The sequence below is a fragment of the Penicillium angulare genome (assembly GCF_028827245.1).
Source record: "Penicillium angulare strain IBT 27051 chromosome Unknown utg000008l_segment0_segment0, whole genome shotgun sequence".
In the NCBI taxonomy this organism is placed as follows: domain Eukaryota; kingdom Fungi; phylum Ascomycota; class Eurotiomycetes; order Eurotiales; family Aspergillaceae; genus Penicillium; species Penicillium angulare.
The window spans coordinates 1,818,801-1,841,322 of record NW_026623167.1 but is presented as its reverse complement, the minus strand read 5'-3'; the positions used below and the strand labels follow the sequence as shown (position 1 = coordinate 1,841,322).

The window sequence follows — 22,522 nt, the reverse complement described above, 5'->3', positions numbered from 1 at the left end:
AAAATGTACTAGTATGTTACTGTATTTACATATCAATTGATAGGGTCTATATATAAAGCGTTGTAATTATGGCTGGAGTTGGTGCCACGAATAAACATACCGGGAAAAGTGGGTCCAGCAGCGGCCACAGCCTCAGTGAACTAATGTCAGGCACCATGATATTCCTTTCCCTGGAGAACATCTAATAGTGGACAGTTTACGGTTTACCACCCTACTCAATAACAGGGATTAAAGCAAATAACCCCACAGCCAGGATTTCTGCCACCCAAATCGGTTCCCGCCACACTGCAAACATTTTCTTTCTCTTCGGCCAGCTTGTTCACTTGGCTGAAACTGCCAGCTAAGGAGGGAGATGAGCGACGATCACCCGTCTTGCCCCTTTTGTCCCTTCTCTGATCCAGATGCTAGCTTCGTAGAGCAGCACATCAACTTCTGTCACCCGGAAAATGGGGTCCCTGAGTCAGAATCCCCACTCCATTTCACCAGGTCGACATCACCACTGCCTCCAATGGACAGCGACTCAACAGATCAATATGTGGAATGCCCATATAGCTGTGGGGAGATAATCACATCTGCTGAGATATCCACGCATATTGATCTTCATGTCGCAGAGGGTGTTGCGCTAGATGAGAATGGATCGATCCAGTCTCCCCCAAATGCGGGATATTTCTCCAGTGATTACGATCTACCATCTGACCAAGATGACGATAAATTTGACCTGACATCTGCAAAGAAATGTGGCAAAAGAGGTATGGACAGAGACTTCACACGTGCAAATTCTTCAAAACCAGCTCGTGCGCGGAGTCCTCCCGGAACAGTGGGCCCGGACGGTGTGAAGCGTCTAGGGGTGAGTGACCTGAACTAGATCTTAACTACATACTGCTCATACTGACATGTATCTCAGAGATCCGAGCTGGGTCCCCACGCCCACGAAAAGAAGATGCCTTCATGGCTGAAAAGGATGCTGGAGAAGGGCGGGCGCGCCACGAAACAAACTCAGATCACAACAGACGGCAAGCTTGCCCGTCATACTACAGTGGAGAATGAAACCGATAATCTGATCCCTACTATCGCTAAGCTCTGTGAGCAAGACAGCTCTGTTCAGCGTGCCTTTCTTTGCTCGCCCAAAGTCCGCCATATCTGTAAGATGTCCCGCGAGGGTGGGTTCTGTGGATATCGAAACATCCAAATGCTTGTTTCTTATATCAGGAAAACACAACGACCAGGACATGAGCATTTTTCTGAAGGGGGTCCGACAATTCTAGAGTTACAAGACAAGATTGAACGTGCTTGGGACATGGGATTTAACAGTACCGGGAGGACTGAGACCGGAGGAATCCGCGGCACACGAAAGTTCATTGGAACTCCAGAGGTAAGCCCTTTCCCTACAGGGTCAAGAAATATATTTTCTTGCTTCAGACACTAATATTGCAATAGGCACAGGCACTGTTCAAGAGTCTTGAGATCCCGTAAGTTTGGACCTGGCTGTGCAATCTATTCATGACTGACATCTCCTGTAGATGTGAGGCTAGCAGTCTAAGCGAGAGCGATAAGTATCGAGCATATGATTCGCTATACATGGAGGTCGCTACGTACTTTCGACAAAATAATTCCCTGGAAGACGAGAGGAGAGTCTTTGTGACAGATTTACCACCAATCTATTTCCAACATCAAGGTATGTGGGAGTTCTTTCCTTGCGTCGATGGATACCAATCTCTGACCTAGTTAGGACACTCCATGACCATTATTGGATTTGAGATTCGCGATAATGGCACTGCCAATCTACTGGTTTTTGATCCAATGTTCAAAACTTCACCTGCTATGCTACGTCTCATTGGGACGTCTGCCCGATCTGACAATCCTGCCCGTTTATTGAAAGCGTATCGCAGAGGCGCATCCTACCTCCAAAAGTACAAAATATTTGAGCTTCTCCGGTGAGTGTTTGTTACTGTTGCTATTTGCTATGGGCTTCTTGCTAATGTTTGGGGATGGGTTTCATGATAGGCTGTATCCCAGCAATGCAGCTTCCGTTGCGGATACATAAACTTATGGAATCACCTGTTTACAAGTTCCTGTTCCATATGAGTTGAGGTTATTATGAAAGGCATCTATCAGCCTACGGAACATTATCTTCTTCCATTTTCTTTTATGCATGAACTATATCCTATCATTTGAATGTGCCTTTTTCTTTTCCGCGTCGTTCCCAAAATGTGCTCTGTATCTACACATTATACATTCGCGAGGTAAGCTTTATATAAGATGCTTCTAAAGCTTTTCAATATCCTCGCTTTAGGTAGATCACCGTTCAGCTACCTACACATAGACAGCTAGGTCTATACTCTACATGTCTACATAATTGTGTATAGAATTGCATGTGTGCATATATCCAGATGTCAATGTGAATGCTTACTAATACAAACCGGGACGGTAGCTCAGTGGTAGAGCACGTGATTGCAATTTTCGGCAAGCTATCACGGGGTCGCGAGTTCGATCCTCGCCCATCCCTTTTTTGATCTTCATTTTTTAATCTCGAGAATGGATTATTGGCTATATAGGAATATGATTTATGTACAGCATTATATAGAGCACTTCTTGTATCTCGTCAACTATAAGACACGTTGTTCCCCAGAGAAAAATTGGGTAGAATTGGAAGAGTGAAGAAGGGATAATTCTATAGTTCCCATGTCCCGATAAGATAAGCGGGTCCACGGTTAGTTAGTCCGAATAATTTTATCCAGAGGCAATCATCAATCTTTTTGGTTCTTTGCTCCATTGCTTCTCCCAAACGTTGATTAATCTCGATCATATGATGCGGTCCTCTCCGAATGTCATTATTACCGGTACTCCCGGGGTGGGCAAGACCGTCCACTGTGAGCAGCTGGCGCAGGAGATCGGATTGAAGCACCTCTCCGTGAACCAGGTTGCCAAAGATCGCGACTGCTACGAAACATTCGATGAAGAGCGGAAGAGCTGGGTTGTTGATGAAGACAAGGTATTTATTTATCCCTAGTTATCCGAGCTCATAGCTCTGATTCTTTCTTGTCGTTATTGCCTCCGTTCTTTTTCGTTTCTTTTTTCTCCGCGGGGTTTTGCGATGTGGGGTTCAGGCAACTTTGCGCTCGGCTTGTCGTTGTTCGGAATTTGGAATTATGCTGATTCACTCTTCAATTTTTAGTTACTAGATGCTATTGAGGATGAAGTACTGCAGGGTGGATATTTGATTGATTGGCATGCCTGCGATCTGTTCCCCAAGTCTTGGATTGATCTTGTCGTGGTCCTCCGCTGCCCCTCTACCTCTGTCCACTACGATCGTCTTGCTTCCAGGTATGGATCTTTTCTCCGAGATATACGCGCCATCGAAATGTAATAGACTATTGACATTTGTTACCTTAGGAATTACCACGAAGACAAGCTACAAGAGAACCTAGATGCGGAGATCTTTGGTGTTCTTCTCGAGGAAGCCCGCGAAGCATTCGACGAGGAAGTTGTGGTGGAATTGAACAGTGAAAAAGACGACGATGTGGACACCAACTGCGCCAGGATTACACAATGGATCGATAACTGGAAGAAGCAACATGCTGAAGATGCGGATTAAATAATACAATGTCGCTACGGTGTGGAAATAATGAGCTGATGTTTTCTTTCGATCTTGTTCAATGTTTCTCATTTATGATCTACCAACTGCGCTACATAGATCATCTATATATACCCCAAGGTTTATTTTTCACTGTTGACCTTCTGCCAACCATTTCTGGAACTTAACCAGAGCTTTGTACCGGTGGGAGATCAGGTTCTAGTAGAGGCGTTAGATCATAACAATTGGTTATGCGTAAGGCTCGTCAAAAATAGTTACCTTTGCCTCTTTATCCATTTCGGCGTATGTCTGACCCTCGTACTCGAAGATGGGATCCCAGCCTGTACAATGTTCAGTCAGTATATGACACCAAGCTGTATATAACCCCATATACTGGGTAGTAAGATAGAAATAAAGACTTACCAAAGTTGGTAGGACCTCGAGGTCGTACAATCTTGCCCTATATACATTGTCAGCTTCTAATCTATTGTAATCAACATAGCATTACTCACCTCGGTGCGTCCCTGGAATAAGATCGGCTCGGCACCAGGAGCCCGACAGAAAGCAAAGGTGCACACAGCCTCGGCCGTCCGGTCCTCAAACCCATCAAGCATCCTGTTCAAACCATCATGGCCAACAGATTCCATGAAGGATTTGCTGCACGGTACCAATTAGCATTAATATTTGAGTACTTCAATTCCATATGCTGGTGCTCACATGTATGGACCAGGCAAGCCCTTCAGCGCATGGAACTCTAGCGCCGTATCCTCCGTCAGAGCAGGACCATTGATCTATGAAAGCATTTTAGTACTATTCAAAGCCCGGGCTCATAGTGTATCAAATATACCGCTTCAGCTGCTCGTCGAGCTTTCTCCTTCGCGATCTCCTCGATCGTACCCTGGATTTCTGGAACATCCACCTCTTGATTTTCAACTTCAACCACATTGCCGAGAATAGCTCGCACTTCGGAGAGCTTATTCTTGTTGCCTGTGATGAAGTTGAGTTTGGTTAAAGTCATACTGGGCTATTTTTGCGGAGAAAGTGGGATGGTCAATTGTAGGATAAAAATGAGGGCGGGTCCACCGAGTTGCTTTGATCTCTCCGCCGTTAGGACACCGCTTCGGTCGCCCATTGTCATGGATGATCTGCATAGTTGAAAAATTCTAAAAAATTCTAAAACAAGGTTCGAAAAAATGACAAGCATGGAAGATGTGAACCGAGTGAAAAGAAGAAAAAATATAAAAATGAGAAGGAGAACAAGGAGTTGCTATCATCGCAAAAGAAAATCATATGCATCACTGTATCAAAGCCTAAGGGCTACCCCCTCTAGCATAAAGGTCGTGTTGAGATGTCACAGGTCGTAATCCGTAGCTCACAGAAAATCCCAAGGAGATATAGAAACACGTCTAATATACAGAACTACTCCTCCAGCACCCCATTGTCTATCTCGAGAAGCTTCTCCTGTTGTGCCATCGCTTGCGCCGACACAATCTCAGCCAGCCTCTTCAGTCGTGGGGTTTGAAGCCCTAGGTATGAACGTTAGATCGTGGAAGATACACAAGAAAGGTAGAGAACAAGAAAGTGAAAAGGAACGGAAAGGGGGAACGGGGGCTGGGTGATCACATACAGGATGGAGTATAGGTCTCCAGGGCCGTAATGACTCGCGGCTCAGCGATTTCATAGGGGCCACTGTCCTCCATATCCACTGGTGCCAGTAGAAGCACATCACTCTTCTCTGTGACACGCGAGGCAACGGCCTTCATGATCTCGCCATTAATTGGCTGTTCATAGTCCGCAACAAGGTACTGGTTCAGGAGTTTCTGAATTTGATTTGGGGAAAGCCTAGGTAAGGATGTCAGCACTTGTTTCGTTCAGGGGCGGGATATAACACAATCGCTCTTACATCCAGCAGATGTCTTGGATGATCTCAATATCATTCAAAGTCGCCTTCTTGAGCTGAAGAAGCTTGGTTGCTTGCTGTAATGGTCGGATTAGTCGTCTGTATTATTTACTACTAGAATATTCGAGAGGAGTGGACATACCATCAAGTGCTCCAGCTGCAAAGTTCCCTCTGGCATATCATGACTCTTACACCATTCTTCGATCCGTGTAATGTTATAATTGATCTGCAGACCACGCTTCCAAGACAGGAAGTTTCGTCGCATGAGAAGGTCGTTAAATGCAGTTACGCCCACCAAACGCAAAAGCTCGGTGACGGTCTGCAAGATGATGGTATCTTCCAAATAGAATGCCTTCATGGCTCTATAGGCACCGTTGAGAAGACTCAAGAGGTTATCCATGCTATAAGCAGGGTTGTTGTTCGACGGCAGCAGTTTGCCGAGGAACCGGTTTGTTTCACTAGTAACAAAGCCCGGAAGAGACTGCGATTCAATGATGGCTGGTACGATCATCTTATACAACCTCTTCTTCAGAACCTTCATCCAAGTGTGATAGATGTTGAACTCTAAGCTCTCCAAGTCATGCTTTACAATCTCGAGCAATCGATCGTACTCATAGTTGTCGCTCTTCTGAGCCTCGTACCAGTCCTCGGCTAAAAAGACGAACGACAGCATCTCATGGACGTTGGAAAGCCAGAATGCACCAGGGTTGATTGCATCATCCCCGTCGTGCTGCATGACCTCCTGTTGAATCGATTGCATGACATTAGCCAAGAAGCGCTCAGACTCCTTGACAAATCCGTTGTTCCACATCTCCGAAGTAACAAGGTTGATCAAATAAGCGGGGAATAGGACTTCCTTTTCGGTTGGTGGGGGGTTGGAGCTAGGAAGAGGAATCTTGAGGTTGCGGATCAAGCCCATTGTGACCTCATCGTTGAGATCTTCCTCTTCGGAGAGCAGCCCCTCAAGCTCTGCCTCGACAGAGTCCAGTCCTGGCGAGGTGGCTGCAGTTGTGCGAGCGGCACCGAGACCAGCAATTGCCATAGAGACGGGCCGTGGGTTAAAGGCGCCACTGAAACGATCAGTTCCGACCTTCTCCGCACCAGCACTGCGTCGTTGAGGCTTCGGCTTTTTAGAAGACACAAGGTTGATCAAGCCGGTGGCAGGTGTAGGGGCCACAGCACCGTTTGGTACTTCGCCATTCATGCCGTTGACAGGCACGGATCGCTTGGCAACTTCCAACTGCTCCTCCAGCTCTGATACACGTTGGCGAAGTACCGTCTTCTCTTTCTCATGGTCTCCGTTGAGCGACTTGAGGCGGCCTAACTCTTCATTCGTAGCGCGAAGCGCCTCACGAGAAACCTTCTCCTCTTCTTGTAGTCGCTTGATGGTAGCTTGAGCCTCGGAGTGACTCTGTTGGAGTTTGTTCATTTCTTCCTCCACAACTTCCAGGCGGGCTGCCGTGATACCTGCCTGGTTGGCCTCGGCCTGGAGCTCCTTAGCACGGGCTTCCAACGTGTTGTGTCTGTTTCGCCAGGACTTCAATTGAGTCTCATAGTTCTCCAGCTGGGAAGCAAGAGATTTGTTTTCAAGCTTCAGAGATTGCAGGTATTGGGTCAATTCAACAACCTTATTCTCCAACTTGTAAGAAATCTGCTTGAGATCTCTCGATTCCTCACGAAGAGATTTGTAAATAGTTCTGGCTTGTTTACCTCGCCAGAGATTTTGTACAATGATAACCTTGTGGCGGAACTGACGCCAACCTCGCAATTGACGCCACGATCGGAATGCTCGTTGGATAACCTTGGCAGCATTGCCATTGATGGAGTCCATAATATTGCGGCGGCAAAGGAATCCCTTGGTGACTGACTGGAACAAAATGAAGTTCTTTCGAATCTCGTTGTAATGTTTCCTGTCCTTCTGGCCACGCCACACTCTTTGGATCGTCGTCGCAGCTTTGGTTCGACGAATTTCCTGGGCATGCTGCCGTGCTAGGAATCCACGAATGAAAGCCTGGGTTGTGAGAATAGATTCCCGGGCTTCCAGATAGCGGCGCCGGTAGTACTTGCATCGCAGATTCTTTTGAATCATGATCGCACATTCGTTCAATCGGGAGGTTCGCAGGTTCTCCAGGAAAGCAAGCATACCAGCTCGGAAGAAAATCTTGGTCAATCCTAACTGGTACTTATCTTGCTTCTGGTGGCTGGCATCACCCAAGGCCTTCCGGAGAATGGCGTGACACATATCCCGAATCTCTGAGGTCCATTGAGAAGAATGGCAAAGCATATAGTAACGAATGGCAAATTCCTCATATGTCCAACGGGTCGGATAACCAGCCGTACTAATTCTGACAGTTTCCAGTACACCACATGCTCTCAGCTGGCTGAGAACCATAGGCCCCTCGAATTTCCAAGCCTCCTTGGCCTCGTTTGGCTTGATGCAACGAATGTAGTGCACATCAGTATTGTTGATGGTATGCATGAGCTCAATCAAAGATGACTTGAAAATTCCTCCAAGAGTTGGTTTGCGATTAACTGCGACACCGATTCGACGGCCTGGGGCAGCAACTTGCTTAGACGAGACAGCCGCTGAGTCCTTTTCACGGACCGCAGCAGCAGTATCCAAGATCTCCTTGATAAAGCTATGCGATGAATTGCGCAGTACCTCCATGTGCTCATCCGGAACGGTATCTCGGTTCTTCTCGATAAAGCCATCAGACTCGTATGTGACATCGACCGCATAATGGCAAACGGTAAATGCAGATTTTCCGAAGCGAGGCTTCTTGTAGAATTTCTGCTTATCGGCAGCGAAATGGTGGTGGAGTTTTGTAACGAACTGCTCGTCAGAGCCCATAGGAAGTCGGGACTCTTCGTCCAGAAGGGACAAAATTCCAAGTTTGGCTTCGATCAGGTCAATACAGGGTTGGTTGTCGGAGAAATCAATAAATGTCCAGTCAATCTCCTCACGGACATATTCTTCTTGTTCAAGCTTGAACACGTGTTGGTTGAATTCCTGTTGTAGCTTCTCGTTCGCATAGTTGATACAGAACTGCTCGAACGAGTTCTTTGCGAAATGTTCGAATCCATAGATATCCAGCACTCCGATGAAAGTCTTGACCCTTTCAATAACTTCGTCTGTCGCCAGTCCCTGGTTGATCCTGTCCACAAGCCAATCGAAAAGGCTGGAATAAATGAACTTGGCGACGGAGTCTCGCACCACGATGGCTTGTTGCTGGGTAAGGTTTGAGGTGATTTTTTCTCCTCTGGTGATAAGCTGCTTCTTGACAATCCATTTGGCAAATTCGTTGACATCAATTCCCAGCATCTCACAGGCGCGCACAAGAGACGGTTCGGACGATGAGAGAGTTGAATCTGTTCGAGTTGCGGTGATCTTCACATTACCAAGGTGGAGCAGAGCTCCAAGAATGCGAAAGATTTCGGTCTGGAATTCTTCTGCCACACCGATTGTACGCAATGACTTCTTGGTCGCCTCAAATTCGGCTTTGTCGTCAACTCCGTCAATGATTGGTGTGCCACCTTGGTTAAGATACTCAAACTCTTCTACCGGCAGAAGGCCGAGTTCCTGTCTTTCTTCATCAGTGGCACCGGCCACAAGCTGATAGAAGATGTGGTAGTTACGCTCCTTCAGTGGCTGGAATACAAGTCTCGATCTCTCCAACAGATAGGTCCGGATCTTGGCACCAATGATGTTGGTTCGTTCGTCGAACATAATCTCGATGTACTTGCCGAATCGGGAAGAGTTGTCATTTCGAGTAGTTTTGGCGTTACCGAATGCCTCCATGACCGGGTTGGTCGCCAAAATTTGCTCCTCCGTCTCACTGATTGCATCCGCTCGACTCGTGGTGTACTTTCCTGGCTGATCGGAAGACTCGCGAGTGGCAAAATATCGCATGATATATTTAGCACTTACAGTCTTTCCAGCACCAGATTCACCGGATACCACAATTGTCTGGTTTTTCCCGTCGCGAAGCATGTCACTGTGCACAGAAAACGAAGGAAATATGGTTAGAGTCATCATCAATGCCATAGGGAAATCAACTATTATATCTTACGCAAAAGCCTCCTCTGCAATAGCGAACAAGTGGGGTGCCTGGGAAGCGCGCTGTTTCCCAGCATACACTTGAACCATCTGTGGCACATAGAGAGAATCCACTCTGGCAAACGGGTTTGTAGCGATCAGGACAATTCCACTGTAGGTATATATTTCTTTCTGGGCGTAACGGAGTTTAATAGCCTGCAGAACTTCAAGGCCGTCAGTCGATGGAATAAGATCTTCAATATGCGGCGGGACGAACCAGCGGGCTCATTCAGATGAGACAAGTTGGTCAGATCTTCGCTCGCTTCCAGCATAGCTGGATTCATCAAGGGCGGCAAATTCGGATTGTTGTCAACCTGCAACTCGGCCTGTGTGGTATCGACGGTCTTGGTCTATTATTCCATACGTGGTCAGCTCCGCTCCATCCACCAAGCCGCGCAAGTGGCCTTCTGCATGGATAAACCCAATACTCACCTCGCCATTCTCCAACTCAAACACCAGTTGCACTTTTTCTCCATCCACGAGCTTTTCCTTCACCTCGGATGCAACCCATCCGTCTGTCGTGTCGGGCTGCCAGGCCCTTGTCCCAACCTCATAGATATGTGCCATGGTGGGCGTCGTTCAGCGTATCGGGGTGTTGTGTCGTGAAAATAAATGAATCGGTCAAATGATATGCGAAACGCCTAAGGAGACTGTACGAGGCTCGTGCATCCAAAGGGGCGAGAAATAAAGGGCAAATCAATCACAAAACAGTCCAAAGACAAGGGGTCTCACTGTGACCCCTCATCGACACATGGTCCGAAAACGCAAATAAGAAATAAAGAAATAAGAGCCTGGTAGGTGTTGGGGGAGAAGAATGATGGAAGAAGGAAAAGATGGGGAGGCAAGCTGTTGGTGACACTTGTTTTAGCGAGAGAAACCCCTGAAGAGAGGGAGCTTCGGGACTAAGTTGGGGTTGCCGCGCCACAGCCCCCACAGCTGTCACCGCCATCCTCTTTAACGCGGGTCTTGATTCCGACTTTATAGAGTGTGAATTGGTAGAAATGGGATATAATGGAAAATGTAAGTCAGTGTGAAGAATAATACAAGAGTTTTCTAGGTGGCTTATTATACCTAGTTACATTTATAACCTCATCTATAGCAGGCTTTATTATGTCGTTGGTCATAGTTATTATAGTTATAGTGATCTACCCGGTACTATAGAGATGGTCTTAAGAAGTATAAAAATAAGATATAAAGACACGGAGCAACTTATTCAAATCAAATCAAACTTTAGAACCCATTGCAGGACTCTATCTATAAAGGGCCAAGCCACTAAACGCCAGGTCAATACAGTCTCTCCCTCCCAAGTTTCCCCCTAGTGAGAGGGAAAGGTTCATTACACACTGATTATGGCGGTTTATTGAGAGATATTAGGTAGATACAAAAGTTTCACGCAGTGCAGAGGGGGACAGGAGCATCAGTGAGATGATGAAAGGATGAAGAAGGGGGGGGGGGAGGAAATAGTAAAAAGGAAACATAGCAATAAAATCAACGACGAATTCCATGAAGCATATCGAGTGAGCCGTGTGCTACCCAAAGGTGGACAAGACTTTTGTTTTGGGTTCTTTCTTCTCATTCTAGTTTTGCTTGCACTCGGCAGCCTCCTTCTTGGGCTTGGAAGTGCCATCCTGTTTGAATGAGTTAGTATTAAAACTTTGAAAATGACCAGCGAATGGCCAGAGAGTGACACAGGGTGAACATACCTCTTCGTCGGAGTCGTCCTCCACATCGCGGTCTGATCCTTGCTCGTCCTCATCCTCGTCGTCCTCATCCTCATCCTCTTCTTCCTCATCGTCCTCGTCCTCGAACTCATCGGGGTCCATACCCTCACCGAGCTCCTCAAACTGAAGTGCCTCGCCGGTGAACCAGTCGATGGCACGGGGAATCAACTTCTCCTTAATATCCTCACCCAGTTGGTAGTCCAACTCCAGGCGCTCTTCGATATCGCTGGCAATAGATACGTCGTCATCCTCGTCAGCTGGGGGTTGAGGGGGAGCAAAGAAGTTGAAGAATGATTCGGTAGGCACGCTGATCTTGACAACACGGGTCTGTTTGGTGTCTGGAGATGATTTTATTAGCTTTCATGGTCGATAGGGCCCCCAAAAAAGAAGGAATGAGCCAAAATGGATAAGGATATTTTGAAATTCCACATACTCTTGTTTCGCTGCTTCTTGCTCTCAAGGCGCAAGGTGAGATCCTTCTCGGCCTTCCAGTCAATCTTAGAGCCCTCGGCGTGGTCGTAGATGAAGTCGCCGCCGTATCCATTCTCATCCTTGTAGTAGTAAGCCTTGGTGATGGTCCTGTTGGTGAAGAACTCGTTCTCGGAGAATTCAAAGATCAAGCGGAATCCAGGGCGGTCCAGGTACTCCATGCGAATGTCGACGAGGTGCTTGAGGGCATCCTCATCTCGCTCGGTGATCATTTCAGCAAGAGAGATCTGGTTCTTCATGGCAGACAGCCAGAACTCTGGGATACCAGCCAAAGACTCGGACTCCTCCTCCTTCTTCTCCTCAGTAGCTTCCTTGCTCTCCTCATCCTCTTCCTCGTCCTCCTCCTTGCCAGCTTCAACCTCACCCTCGGTGGGCTCAACACCTCCGTTAACGATAGTTGCCCGACGCTCGTACAGCGGGGTGAACTTGGCAAAGTACTTCTTCTCGAGCTCCAAAACCTCCTCCTGGAACTGAGCCTCCAGCTTGGCGTGCTCCTTCTGGATACCCTTCAGACCAGCGACACGACGGCGGACCACGACGGGAAGTGACTCAATGTAACCAGATGAGCGGCCAACGAGCTGGCCCAGCTTACCCTGGATCATGGAAACCAGAGCGGGGTTACGAGCGAAGAGGGAAGCGGCGGCGGCATTGTCCAGGGTTTCTAAGAATACGCAATCTAGTTAGAAAACTTCACTCTCACGGATGAGGAAAGGAAATGAGAAAAGGGATATATGCTTACCTTCCTTGATGCTTGACACACCAGGCTGCTGGGCGTGAGAGGAGATAGGGGCATTGCTGGCTGGTGTGTTTTGCGGGGTCCTATGTATAATTTTTTCACTTAGTGATTTTGCTGGGGGGGGCGATAAGCGGTCAAGGGAACGAAGGGGAAAATCCTTACGGGGCGACCGGGAAATCAGCCTTCTTATTCCTGATGGGTTCAGACATGGTGGATGTATGAAGAGAGGGGGAGGGTAGGGGGGTGGTAGAAAGAGAGATGGAGTTGGAGATCAGAAAAGGAGAGAAGAAAATTGATCATGGGTCGTGAGTTTTGGGGGGAGGGAGGAGTCTGGATGGTGGGATCCTTAGCGCCGGTGGCCGGAGGGGCTTGGCGGGACGCGGTTCTGGTTGAAAACTTGCCCTCCCAACAACTTCGCCTTTCCCCTCTCTGTGTCGATATCCCTTGGGGTGATTGGTATTTTTGACAAGAAAAAAAAGTGTTGGATGATAGTTATCATATATAGCTATCTATTAGAAATCCTTTGGTGCTTTTTCTTACTTGTATTTCTTCTTCTTAGATTGAAGAATTGATCTATTACTAAATGGTGAATCAATGTATTGAAGGTGAAAGAAATACGGGGACAGTATTTTATAAACTATACAACATTTGAAGTAGACAAACAAGATCAATATATTCAGACATCAAATATAAATATAAAATATAGAAAAAAAAAACAAGAGATCTTTGAGATCTCCAATTCCACTCTCCAATCGTCCTTGGGACCAAGCCCGCTGGCTGTGCCCCATCGTGCCAAATGTTAATTTTAGAAACAAAGACCGGTTTCCAGGGTTGGGGCGATCTCATGGATGTTTGGAGAGAACCCACATCGAGTAAAGATCAGAGAGGATCTTGAAGAACATTCGATAGAAAGTTATATCGACGGTGCCAATTGATCCTGTCGGTATTTAAATGGTTGGCCCCCTAGAGAGCAGCATTATATATACCCGTCATCCATTGCCGATCATGTTCAAGTATAGAGAGGCCTCCCCTATATTAAACCTCATGCATATGTTTATATATATATAGATAGATCTGGGGAAGAATCAAGTAGTAAGTATATATAGAAGCTCAGATGAGTAATATTATGGGTTCTGTAGATCTATGAATGTATATAGTGTATTGATTTACATTCATACATAGTATATTGTCGTCTATTCTCTCTCTCTCCCTCCCCCTCCATTGAATACACATTTGCCCCTCCTTTTAACCCAGAAGAGGCAAGGTCTGCTTATATCACCCGCGAGGCCATTTGCCGGCTTATCTCGGTCACGTGGTGATAACCGATGTCATGCCCAGGCGGGAATTTGCACATGAGCTCTCTCCGCAGTCGCCGCATCATATTCTTTCTGTCCGACCGTGGAGGATGTACAGGGCCAGATCAGAAGCCTCATAGTTATCTGGTCGTGTTGCATCATTATCCCGTGACCTTGAATCCACTGCTAACTACGAATCTCTTGGGCACGATCCATTGGACTGTATCGCCATGGGTAGCCGACCCCCGTCCCCACCGGAAAATGGCCCTGTGGGCGTCGCGATGCCTCGGGCAAGTATGCGCCGAGATTCTTTAAGGAGCAGGTTAGCAATGCCATTTATATCCTTCCTAATCTATAATTGTCCAACATGTCGCTAACATAATTCTCTAGTGTGAGCGTAGTGTCGGACGTGGAGATGGCTCGACATGAGGTATGATCCTGGTGCAATTGCTATTGCTATCTTCGCAGAGAATAATGGGACTAAACTAACAGTCGCATAGGTTTTCGATGGACCCATCTCAGAAAGTATCCCATCTAGCGTTGTATCCTTCTCCCACCGTCGAGACCGAGCCGGATCCACTGTCAGTTTTACTTATTTCCAAGACGAGGAAGACTTCGCAGAATGGTCGAACGAAGATGCGGTGGAAGATGACATGGAGGACATGGGCTACGCGATTGAAGAGGAATCACTCCATGGGCTCACCGAGGCCGAGATCGAGTCAAGAAGGAGTTCCTTTGTGTCCAAAAGGCTCTCCCAATCGCGAGACTCGGCGGAGCACCCGCTCCTTTCTCGGTATATTTCTGCAAGTTCATACGGTCGTGAAAGAAGGTCTGGAAGTAGGCTCAATCAAAAAGTGTACATTGCATCGGAGGATCTAACTGCTGTTTTTGCGGGGTTCACGACCAGCTCAGCAGGGCTTGCTGTCTATATCGCCCTGTGTATATTGACCGGTGGCTTTGCCTATCTTCTATTCCGCTGGCTGCCACGGTGGCGAGTGAGGCTGATTGGTAAAGCCAGTCCTCTAGGGAAATGTAGCTGGATGGCTATTGAGGTAGGACAAGAAAACCCAGCTATAAATGGCTCTGGTGGAGTTTTGCTAACCCCATCGGTAGGATCAATGGAACCAGTTCACTATCCATGATGTCGGCTGTCAACAATATGGGCGCCCAGTGTCCACCGTCTTCCCTGACGCCTCTGGTCAGGTTTATGACGAAGACCGTGACCCGACTATTGAGTCACTTCGGTTTCTTGATTACAGATACTTGCGATTCTTCTTCCACCCCGTCGAAGATAAATTCTCATTAATCAATGGCTGGAAAGACCCCGCATGGATCAATGCCAAGGCTATGCGTGCAGGTCTAGATGCCGATGAATGGGATAGTAGAGAGCAAATCTTTGGGCAAAATGTCATTGACATTCAGCAAAAGACTGTGCCTCAACTACTCATTGACGAGGTATGTTTACCTCCCCGGACCAAAACCGCTTTTGTGTTCTTCTCTCTTACCAAAATCAGGCTTTCCACCCTTTCTACATGTTCCAAGTCGCAAGTCTTCTTCTGTGGTCCATGGACGAATACTATTATTATGCGGTTTGCATTTTTCTCATCTCTCTCTTCAGCATTGCCACCACTGTGCTAGAAACCAAATCGGTAGGTTTCTAGACCCCGACACTCTAATTACATGCCTATGCTAACTCTCAAACAGACCATGGGAAGACTTAGAGAAATATCCTTATTCGAGTGTGACGTGCGCGTCCTCAGAAATGGATTCTGGCGATCAGTTCCATCACACGACTTGATACCGGGTGATGTTTTTGAATTTTCAGACCCTTCACTGAATCAGGTCCCCTGTGACGCCATATTACTGTCCGGCGATTGCATTGTGAACGAGAGCATGCTGACTGGCGAATCCGTACCCGTTTCTAAGTTTCCATTCATCGATGATGCCCTCAAGTATCTTGACCTCAGCGCCCCATCCATACATCCAAATGTTGCGAAGCACTTTCTCTTCAGTGGAACCAAGATTATTCGAGCTCGAAGGCCCCAAAATGTTGATGACGATGAAGCTGTTGCCCTAGCCATAGTTACTAGAACCGGCTTTTCCACCACCAAGGGTGCATTAGTCCGCTCGATGCTGTTCCCCAAACCTTCAGGCTTCAAATTCTACCGAGACTCATTTCGATACATTGCCGTGATGGGAGTGGTGGCACTCTGTGGCTTCGTGGCTTCGTTCATCAATTTCATTAAACTAGGACTCGCTTGGCATTTGATCATTGTTCGTGCGCTCGATTTGATTACAATCGTCGTTCCTCCAGCTCTTCCAGCAACGCTCAGCATTGGCACCAATTTCGCACTTTCGCGTCTTAAGAAGCAGAGCATCTTCTGCATTAGCCCGCAGAAGGTCAACGTGGGGGGAAAGCTGGATGTCGTCTGCTTCGATAAAACGGGAACACTTACAGAAGATGGACTGGATGTTCTAGGTGCGAGGGCCGTGAGCAGTAACCAAAGGTTCTCCGGATTGCTGTCGGAAACATCTATGGGTTTACTGCAGCCAAGTTCACCAGCAAACTCACCATATGACCTAGAAAAACAGCAGAGGATCATTTACACAATGGCGACATGTCACTCCCTAAGGGTTGTAGACGGTGAATTACTAGGCGACCCCCTTGACGTTAAAATGTTTCAGTTCACCGGCTGGTCTTATGAAGAAGGCGGCGACCGTCCCTCGGAACCGACAAGCCCAAAATTTGATAATATTCTCCCTTCTGTTGCGAAGCCGCCGTTGCCTCATACGGGCTCAGGCCGACAGAACGGTTCAAATGTAAGTTATCTAAGAAATTTCGTTCTGATTTGAAACATATTCACACCGAGGATCCATATAGGCGCCTGTCGAACTTGGTATCGTTCGAAACTTCGAATTTGTATCTGAGCTACGTCGTGCAAGTGTTGTGGTACGGCAGTTCAGTGACAACGGGGCAAGCTTTTTCGTAAAGGGCGCCCCCGAGAGCATTCGAGATATATGTATTCCTCAAACTCGTCAGTTGCCTCCCCCTTTACGATGACATCGTGGAGTCTACTTTACTGACCCTAAATTTAGTGCCTTCTGATTATGATGAACTTTTGAATTACTACACACACAAGGGATTCCGAGTTATTGCCTGTGCTACTAAATACGAGCGGAAGTTAAGTTGGATGAAAGCTCAGAAAATAACCCGGACCGAGGCAGAAAGCAATCTTGAATTTCTAGGCTTTATCATTTTTGAGAACAAGCTGAAGCCTAGCACAGCTGGTGTGATTTCAGAGCTGAATAAAGCTGGAATTCGCAACGTCATGTGTACTGGTGACAACATCCTGACAGCTATCAGTGTTGCCAAGGAGTGCGAGATGGTTAGCCATGATGAACAATGTTATATTCCGCATTTAATTGAAGGTATGCGTAATCCAGGGAGCCCAGCCGAAATAACTCAGCTAATCGAGAAAACATCAAGATTCTGGCCTCTATGCTAAGACTTCCCTTATATGGGAAAGTGTGGATAACCCCGACCTCAGGTTGGACCCAAGAACGCTTCTGGTAAGAATCAGCCCCTACTCTTACTCACTCTGAAGGGTTTCTAACAAATCACTAGCCTCTTCAGATTTCAACCGAGAATGATGTATCTATCCCAGGGAACGCACTTCGTGACCAAAATTATTGTGTTGCTGTCACAGGCGATGTTTTCCGGTGGTTGGTTGATTATGGCAACGAGGATGTATTGAAAAGGGTAGGATTTTTCGCACAGATTTTCCCCTTGAAAGAATAATTTTGGCTCATTGTATTTGATACTTAGGTTTTGGTCGCCGGCAAAGTTTTCGCTCGCATGTCGCCGGATGAGAAGCACGAGTTGGTCGAAAAGCTCCAATCTATTGATTACTGCTGTGGCTTTTGCGGAGATGGTGCGAACGATTGCGGTGCTCTAAAGGCCGCTGACGTTGGAATTTCTTTGTCTGATGCTGAGGCATCTGTTGCTGCCCCCTTTACAAGCCGACAGTTTGACATATCTTGTGTCCCAAAATTGATTCGGTAAGAGTACAACCCACCCCTTTCTCTATATACTTCGAGCTTACAAGTTGAAATAGCGAGGGTCGGGCTGCTTTGGTGACAAGTTTCAGCTGCTTCAAGTTTATGAGTCTATACTCCGCTATCCAGTTCTCCTCTGTCAGCTTCCTCTATACATCTGGCTCTAACCTGGGTGACTTTCAGGTGAGTTAACAGTCAAAAAGCCCTAGGTCTCACAAATATCCGTGCAACCCCTAACTGTAAGCCATCTAGTTTCTGTTCATTGACTTGGCTCTTATCATGCCAATCGCTATATTCAGTGAGTGATCTTTTGTCTCATGTTTAATGATATGTAGCCAACTAACCAATACCTAGTGGGTTGGACCGGTCCATATCCTACGCTTTCTCGCAAACGGCCGACAGCAGATCTTGTATCGCGAAAGGTCTTGACTCCTCTCTTAGGCCAGATTGCAATGGTTGCTCTCGCCCAGTTTGTGGTATTTAAGACTGTTCAGTTGCAACCATGGTAAGTCTTTTTATGTAGTATAGGTTGAGCAAACCACTGACTGCCAAAACCAGGTTCCTGCCTCCCCAACTGAATTTGGAAAAGAGCAACATCGTCAATTCAGAGAATACTGCGTTGTTTTTGTTCTCATGCTTCCAATACATCCTAACTAGTATCATTCTGAGTGTTGGCCCACCTTTCCGACAACCGATGACATTAAATGGTAGGAAACAAGCCATTGGAACATGCATTCTGGCTGTCCGAGCAGTAATTATTGCCAGAACCATGACTAATTCTCTGTTCTACGATAGCTCCTTATCTATGCACCATCATTATCGATCTATTCGTTGCGGCGTATATGCTCTTCCGACCTTCTGACTGGGTGAAGAACGCAATGGAGTTGACTTCAATGTCGGACAGCTATAGAGGTGCGCTCCTGGTCCTTGCATTGGGAATATTTGGATTGGCTTGGGTTGGAGAATCCTTCATATTCCCCAAGCTAGCACGCATTCTTGGACATGCACGCACTCGACTGCAACCGAATTACCGCAAGAAACGTCGCCAGTACAAGGTCCTTCTTGAGGAGATGGGTCTGTGAGATTTAGGCACATGAGAAACCAGCGCAATGCTTGTGTTTATAAATAAAACGATAGAGAGCGGAAGTTATAGATCAATAGAGAGTTCGTATGGGGTGTTCTTGTTGTCCCCTAATAAAATAGTATGGTACATATCAACTCGTCTGTCTAGTGATCCCAAGGGTGCTTCCAGCCCAGCAGAGCGGGGCCATCCTTCTTAGCACGGTACATCAACTATATCAAAAGCACCTCGTTAGTTCAATTGGGTTGGACAGTCAGTTATCTGGGGGTGGGAGTCATACGAAGAACCACATGCTGGCGCCCAAGGCAGTGGCAGTGAAACGATAGAGCGGTCGGGCCGCATGGATATGAACCGGGTGGTGGGAGTTGCCTGCCATGACTGTATACAATTGTAATCAGTAAAGCCCACGTTAATAACAGCCCGGAAGGACTGACGTACTGTGAAATGCAGGACCAGATGCTGGGCTTCGCGAAAGTCGAGATGTGAAGGAGTTGAAAGCGGGAAGTTGAGGAAGCGGCATCGCAACCACGTGACCAGTGACGGCACCAGCTCTCTTTCTTTTCTTCTTGAACATGACTGAACTCTGCTCTTTTTCAACTTACGAAACTTGGTTTTGATATTGGTTTTATTCTCTGGTTCAACGGTAAGGTCAGGTCAGCTGGTGATCTGATAAGATACTTCTGTTGCACCCCTGATTCAATTTCGGTCTCGTTACTGAGACCCTTGAATGCCTGCCTGAACGACCCCGGCGATGTCAAGGCCTTCTCCATGTCCCGCTCAGTTACTCATTTGATCGGTGAATGTTACTATGGTTCACTTATTTGCCGAATTTCCCTATTTAAGCTCCTCGCCCCAGAACCACCGCTACGCCTCGACTAAACCCCATGATCTCCGATTGAAACCTCACGCGCGCGAGATCCACACACGCGAACCCCCCGGTGATATAGAGCGCAGGAGCTCAGCACCTTCGATATAACACGTTCAAAACACCCCGAAAAGACCTTGTTGTGGGAAGGAGGAGCTATACTGCGCAAAAAAAAAAAAAAAAAAAAAAAAACAGCAATGTCTCTATCATCTCTGGAGACGGACGACAATGGCCGGCCTCGATTCCCTGGCTGTTCGAATATCCGCGATTTCGAGTTCATCAACAAGCTTGGAGAGGGAACTTTCGGGTATGTCAATCCGGATCAAATGGGATTTACGAAAGACTAATGTATAACAGTGAAGTTTATAAGGCAAGATCCAAAAAGGGCAATGCGATAGTAGCCCTGAAGAAGATTCTCATGCACCATGAGAAGGAGGGTGTACGTTTCTTCCCCGGCCTTTAGTGTTACAGCTTACTTCACTGCTAATAGGCCTCACAAAGTTTCCCATCACAGCTATCCGAGAAATCAAGATTTTGAAGATGCTGTCCCATCCAAATGTTCTACAGCTGAAAGAGATGGCGGTCGAACGGAGCAAAGGTAAGCATATGTTTTGGATAACGAGAATATTTGCTGTGACATTTGTCTTTTTGCTTCTTTGATTCCTAACATTGGTTTCAGGCGAGGGTCGGAAGAAGCCCAGTCTGTACATGGTGACACCGTACATGGAGCATGACCTGTCCGGACTTTTAGAGAACCCGACTGTTCAATTCACTGAGCCACAGATTAAGTGTTATCTGATGCAACTTCTGGAAGGTCTTCGGTACCTACATGCGGTACGACTTAAACTATGATCACTCTGTCTAAAGAAGATACTCTGTCTGACACTAATAGCAGAATCGGATTCTACACCGCGACATGAAGGGTATGTCTACTATACTCTCATGATACGTTTTTCTCCCACTAACGAGCAATATAGCTGCCAATCTCTTGATCAGCAATGGAGGCATTCTCCAAATTGCCGATTTTGGTCTCGCACGCCCTTACGATGAACCCCCTCCGCTACCTGGGAAGGGCGGTGGTGAGGGAAAAAGAGAATACACAGCACTTGTTGTGACCCGATGGTATCGGCCACCGGAGTTGTTACTTTCGCTACGAAAGTACACGACGGCCGTTGATATATGGGGTGTTGGGTATGTTTAAATTCCTTTTTCCTGCTGATCTAGTTCTGATGGCCTCTAGTTGTGTTTTTGGTGAAATGTTCAAAGGAAAGCCAATCCTTTCAGGCAATAGTGATTTGAACCAAGCGCAGCTCATTTTCAGCCTCGTGGGCACCCCCACTGAAGAGAACATGCCTGGATGGAGCTCATTGCCGGGCTGTGAAGGCGTCAAGAGTTTTGGGTTCAGGCGCGGAAATCTTCACGATGTCTTCAAAGAGTATGTTCCCTTGTTTTAATATTGGCCTCGCCAGTTCTCCCGCGCGTACTTCGGCGCATAGGGGCTACCTCTGATGGAATGACTAACAATATCGCAGACAAAGTCCCACCGCCATCTCACTACTACATGAGCTTCTGAAACTCAACTGGCGAAAACGTATTAATGCCATCGATGCCTTGAAACACCCGTACTTCACCACACCACCATTACCGGCACGCCCCGGGGAAATTCCTCACTTCCAGGATTCTCATGAATTGGATCGAAAGAAATTTCGCAACCAACAGGTTCCTATGCCTCCTGTTCCAGGGGGCGGTGCCACCGACAACTCTTCCAATGGAGGCTGGGCTAGCTCAGGCCCTAGACCGGATTCTCGAAGTAGAATCCCAGGTGGTGCGCGAGGCGGCCGTCCAAACGCACCTGGAATGCCAGGTAATCCCCATCGACGAGGCCCTTTCCCCACATCCCAACGAGATAGCGGCCTTCCGCCACGACCTCCTATGTCCCATGCACAGTGGGATGGCGCCCAGTCCTCCCGGACAGATGGGCGAGATGACACAAGACGGGATCGATTTAACCCCAACCGTGGAGGGGGTGGAGGCGGGGGCGGAGGGGGAGGAGGCAGGTTTTCTAACAATAATGTGGATTCTTACGTCCCAAATTATGGCAATTCGTCCGAGAACCCGTCGTCCGGTGGAGCAGATTGGCGAGGGTCTGGTCGGCGTGACTACCGCCGTGAACCAGCACGGAGACGAAGTCGAAGCCCTGGTTTCAGAGGAGCTGGATAAAATATTGGTTTTTTCCCTAGTTTCTATGAATGACTTAGGTTTGGCAATACCCGTAATCGTAAAGACGCATTTTACATGAACGAGTCGCGAAGATCTTAGGTGACTGCAGTTTATCATAATGACAATACATATAAGCATTTGAAAGATCACCCTTGGTTCCACGTTCTTTAATTGGGGAAACCCGACGTATTGTTAATAACCCATTTGTAGCTTCTAAGTCCAAAGCTTCTGCCATCCACACGCGATGACTGTTCTCAGTTCGAGTATCTAGTATACCGACAGGCCCAGCTGTGATGCTCTTTAAAGCTTTTATAGTGACTACCTAGATACTAGATGTCAGCCCTAGGACGTAGTACCAAAACATCGCGATGGAGATATTTGTACGAATAAACCATAAATTTGATATTTTTTCTACTCTCTTCAAGTTTTCCCAATATACCATCTAATAGCTAGTAAGTGGAAGATGCGACATATATGACCACTTTATAT

At 47.1% G+C, this 22,522-nt stretch overlaps 8 protein-coding genes across 8 annotated transcripts; 4 read left to right on the top strand and 4 right to left on the bottom strand.

The window, feature by feature from the left end:
• Nucleotides 1-352: 352 nt before the first annotated feature.
• N7478_011351 (C78 family peptidase) lies at nucleotides 353-1,938 on the top strand (the record flags this gene model as incomplete). Its single annotated transcript, XM_056927565.1, has 5 exons — nucleotides 353-847; nucleotides 905-1,372; nucleotides 1,444-1,469; nucleotides 1,521-1,675; nucleotides 1,730-1,938. 5 exons carry the CDS (start codon nucleotides 353-355, stop codon nucleotides 1,936-1,938), a joined length of 1,353 nt encoding a protein of 450 aa, XP_056774613.1.
• An 871-nt stretch (nucleotides 1,939-2,809) lies between these two features.
• N7478_011350 (nucleoside triphosphates FAP7) lies at nucleotides 2,810-3,595 on the top strand (the record flags this gene model as incomplete). The annotated part of the gene is made up of 3 exons (XM_056927564.1): nucleotides 2,810-2,992; nucleotides 3,176-3,324; nucleotides 3,394-3,595. 3 exons carry the CDS (start codon nucleotides 2,810-2,812, stop codon nucleotides 3,593-3,595), a joined length of 534 nt encoding a protein of 177 aa, XP_056774612.1.
• A 129-nt stretch (nucleotides 3,596-3,724) lies between these two features.
• N7478_011349 (non-canonical purine NTP pyrophosphatase) lies at nucleotides 3,725-4,592 on the bottom strand (the record flags this gene model as incomplete). Its single annotated transcript, XM_056927563.1, has 6 exons — nucleotides 3,725-3,793; nucleotides 3,854-3,915; nucleotides 3,998-4,034; nucleotides 4,087-4,231; nucleotides 4,292-4,365; nucleotides 4,422-4,592. 6 exons carry the CDS (start codon nucleotides 4,590-4,592, stop codon nucleotides 3,725-3,727), a joined length of 558 nt encoding a protein of 185 aa, XP_056774611.1.
• A 401-nt stretch (nucleotides 4,593-4,993) lies between these two features.
• On the bottom strand, nucleotides 4,994-10,137 carry N7478_011348 (type V myosin; the record flags this gene model as incomplete). Its single annotated transcript, XM_056927562.1, has 7 exons — nucleotides 4,994-5,100; nucleotides 5,202-5,416; nucleotides 5,478-5,551; nucleotides 5,617-9,469; nucleotides 9,545-9,734; nucleotides 9,788-9,920; nucleotides 10,003-10,137. 7 exons carry the CDS (start codon nucleotides 10,135-10,137, stop codon nucleotides 4,994-4,996), a joined length of 4,707 nt encoding a protein of 1,568 aa, XP_056774610.1.
• A 1,010-nt stretch (nucleotides 10,138-11,147) lies between these two features.
• On the bottom strand, nucleotides 11,148-12,725 carry nap1 (histone chaperone NAP1; the record flags this gene model as incomplete). Its single annotated transcript, XM_056927561.1, has 5 exons — nucleotides 11,148-11,198; nucleotides 11,274-11,629; nucleotides 11,725-12,441; nucleotides 12,520-12,599; nucleotides 12,679-12,725. The coding sequence occupies 5 exons, from the start codon at nucleotides 12,723-12,725 to the stop codon at nucleotides 11,148-11,150; spliced, it is 1,251 nt and encodes a 416-aa protein (XP_056774609.1).
• A 1,316-nt stretch (nucleotides 12,726-14,041) lies between these two features.
• On the top strand, nucleotides 14,042-18,949 carry N7478_011346 (uncharacterized protein; the record flags this gene model as incomplete). Its single annotated transcript, XM_056927560.1, has 16 exons — nucleotides 14,042-14,133; nucleotides 14,202-14,241; nucleotides 14,312-14,863; nucleotides 14,925-15,266; nucleotides 15,326-15,460; nucleotides 15,516-16,631; nucleotides 16,693-16,846; nucleotides 16,908-17,240; nucleotides 17,299-17,381; nucleotides 17,437-17,571; nucleotides 17,638-17,870; nucleotides 17,927-18,050; nucleotides 18,120-18,165; nucleotides 18,222-18,372; nucleotides 18,426-18,574; nucleotides 18,663-18,949. The coding sequence occupies 16 exons, from the start codon at nucleotides 14,042-14,044 to the stop codon at nucleotides 18,947-18,949; spliced, it is 3,972 nt and encodes a 1,323-aa protein (XP_056774608.1).
• A 145-nt stretch (nucleotides 18,950-19,094) lies between these two features.
• Nucleotides 19,095-19,522, bottom strand: N7478_011345 (uncharacterized protein; the record flags this gene model as incomplete). The annotated part of the gene is made up of 3 exons (XM_056927559.1): nucleotides 19,095-19,160; nucleotides 19,229-19,326; nucleotides 19,387-19,522. The coding sequence occupies 3 exons, from the start codon at nucleotides 19,520-19,522 to the stop codon at nucleotides 19,095-19,097; spliced, it is 300 nt and encodes a 99-aa protein (XP_056774607.1).
• A 488-nt stretch (nucleotides 19,523-20,010) lies between these two features.
• Nucleotides 20,011-22,112, top strand: N7478_011344 (CDC2/CDK family serine/threonine-protein kinase; the record flags this gene model as incomplete). Its single annotated transcript, XM_056927558.1, has 9 exons — nucleotides 20,011-20,120; nucleotides 20,171-20,252; nucleotides 20,315-20,411; nucleotides 20,493-20,647; nucleotides 20,706-20,736; nucleotides 20,791-21,004; nucleotides 21,054-21,248; nucleotides 21,346-21,560; nucleotides 21,610-22,112. The coding sequence occupies 9 exons, from the start codon at nucleotides 20,011-20,013 to the stop codon at nucleotides 22,110-22,112; spliced, it is 1,602 nt and encodes a 533-aa protein (XP_056774606.1).
• Between the last annotated feature and the right edge of the window lie 410 nt (nucleotides 22,113-22,522).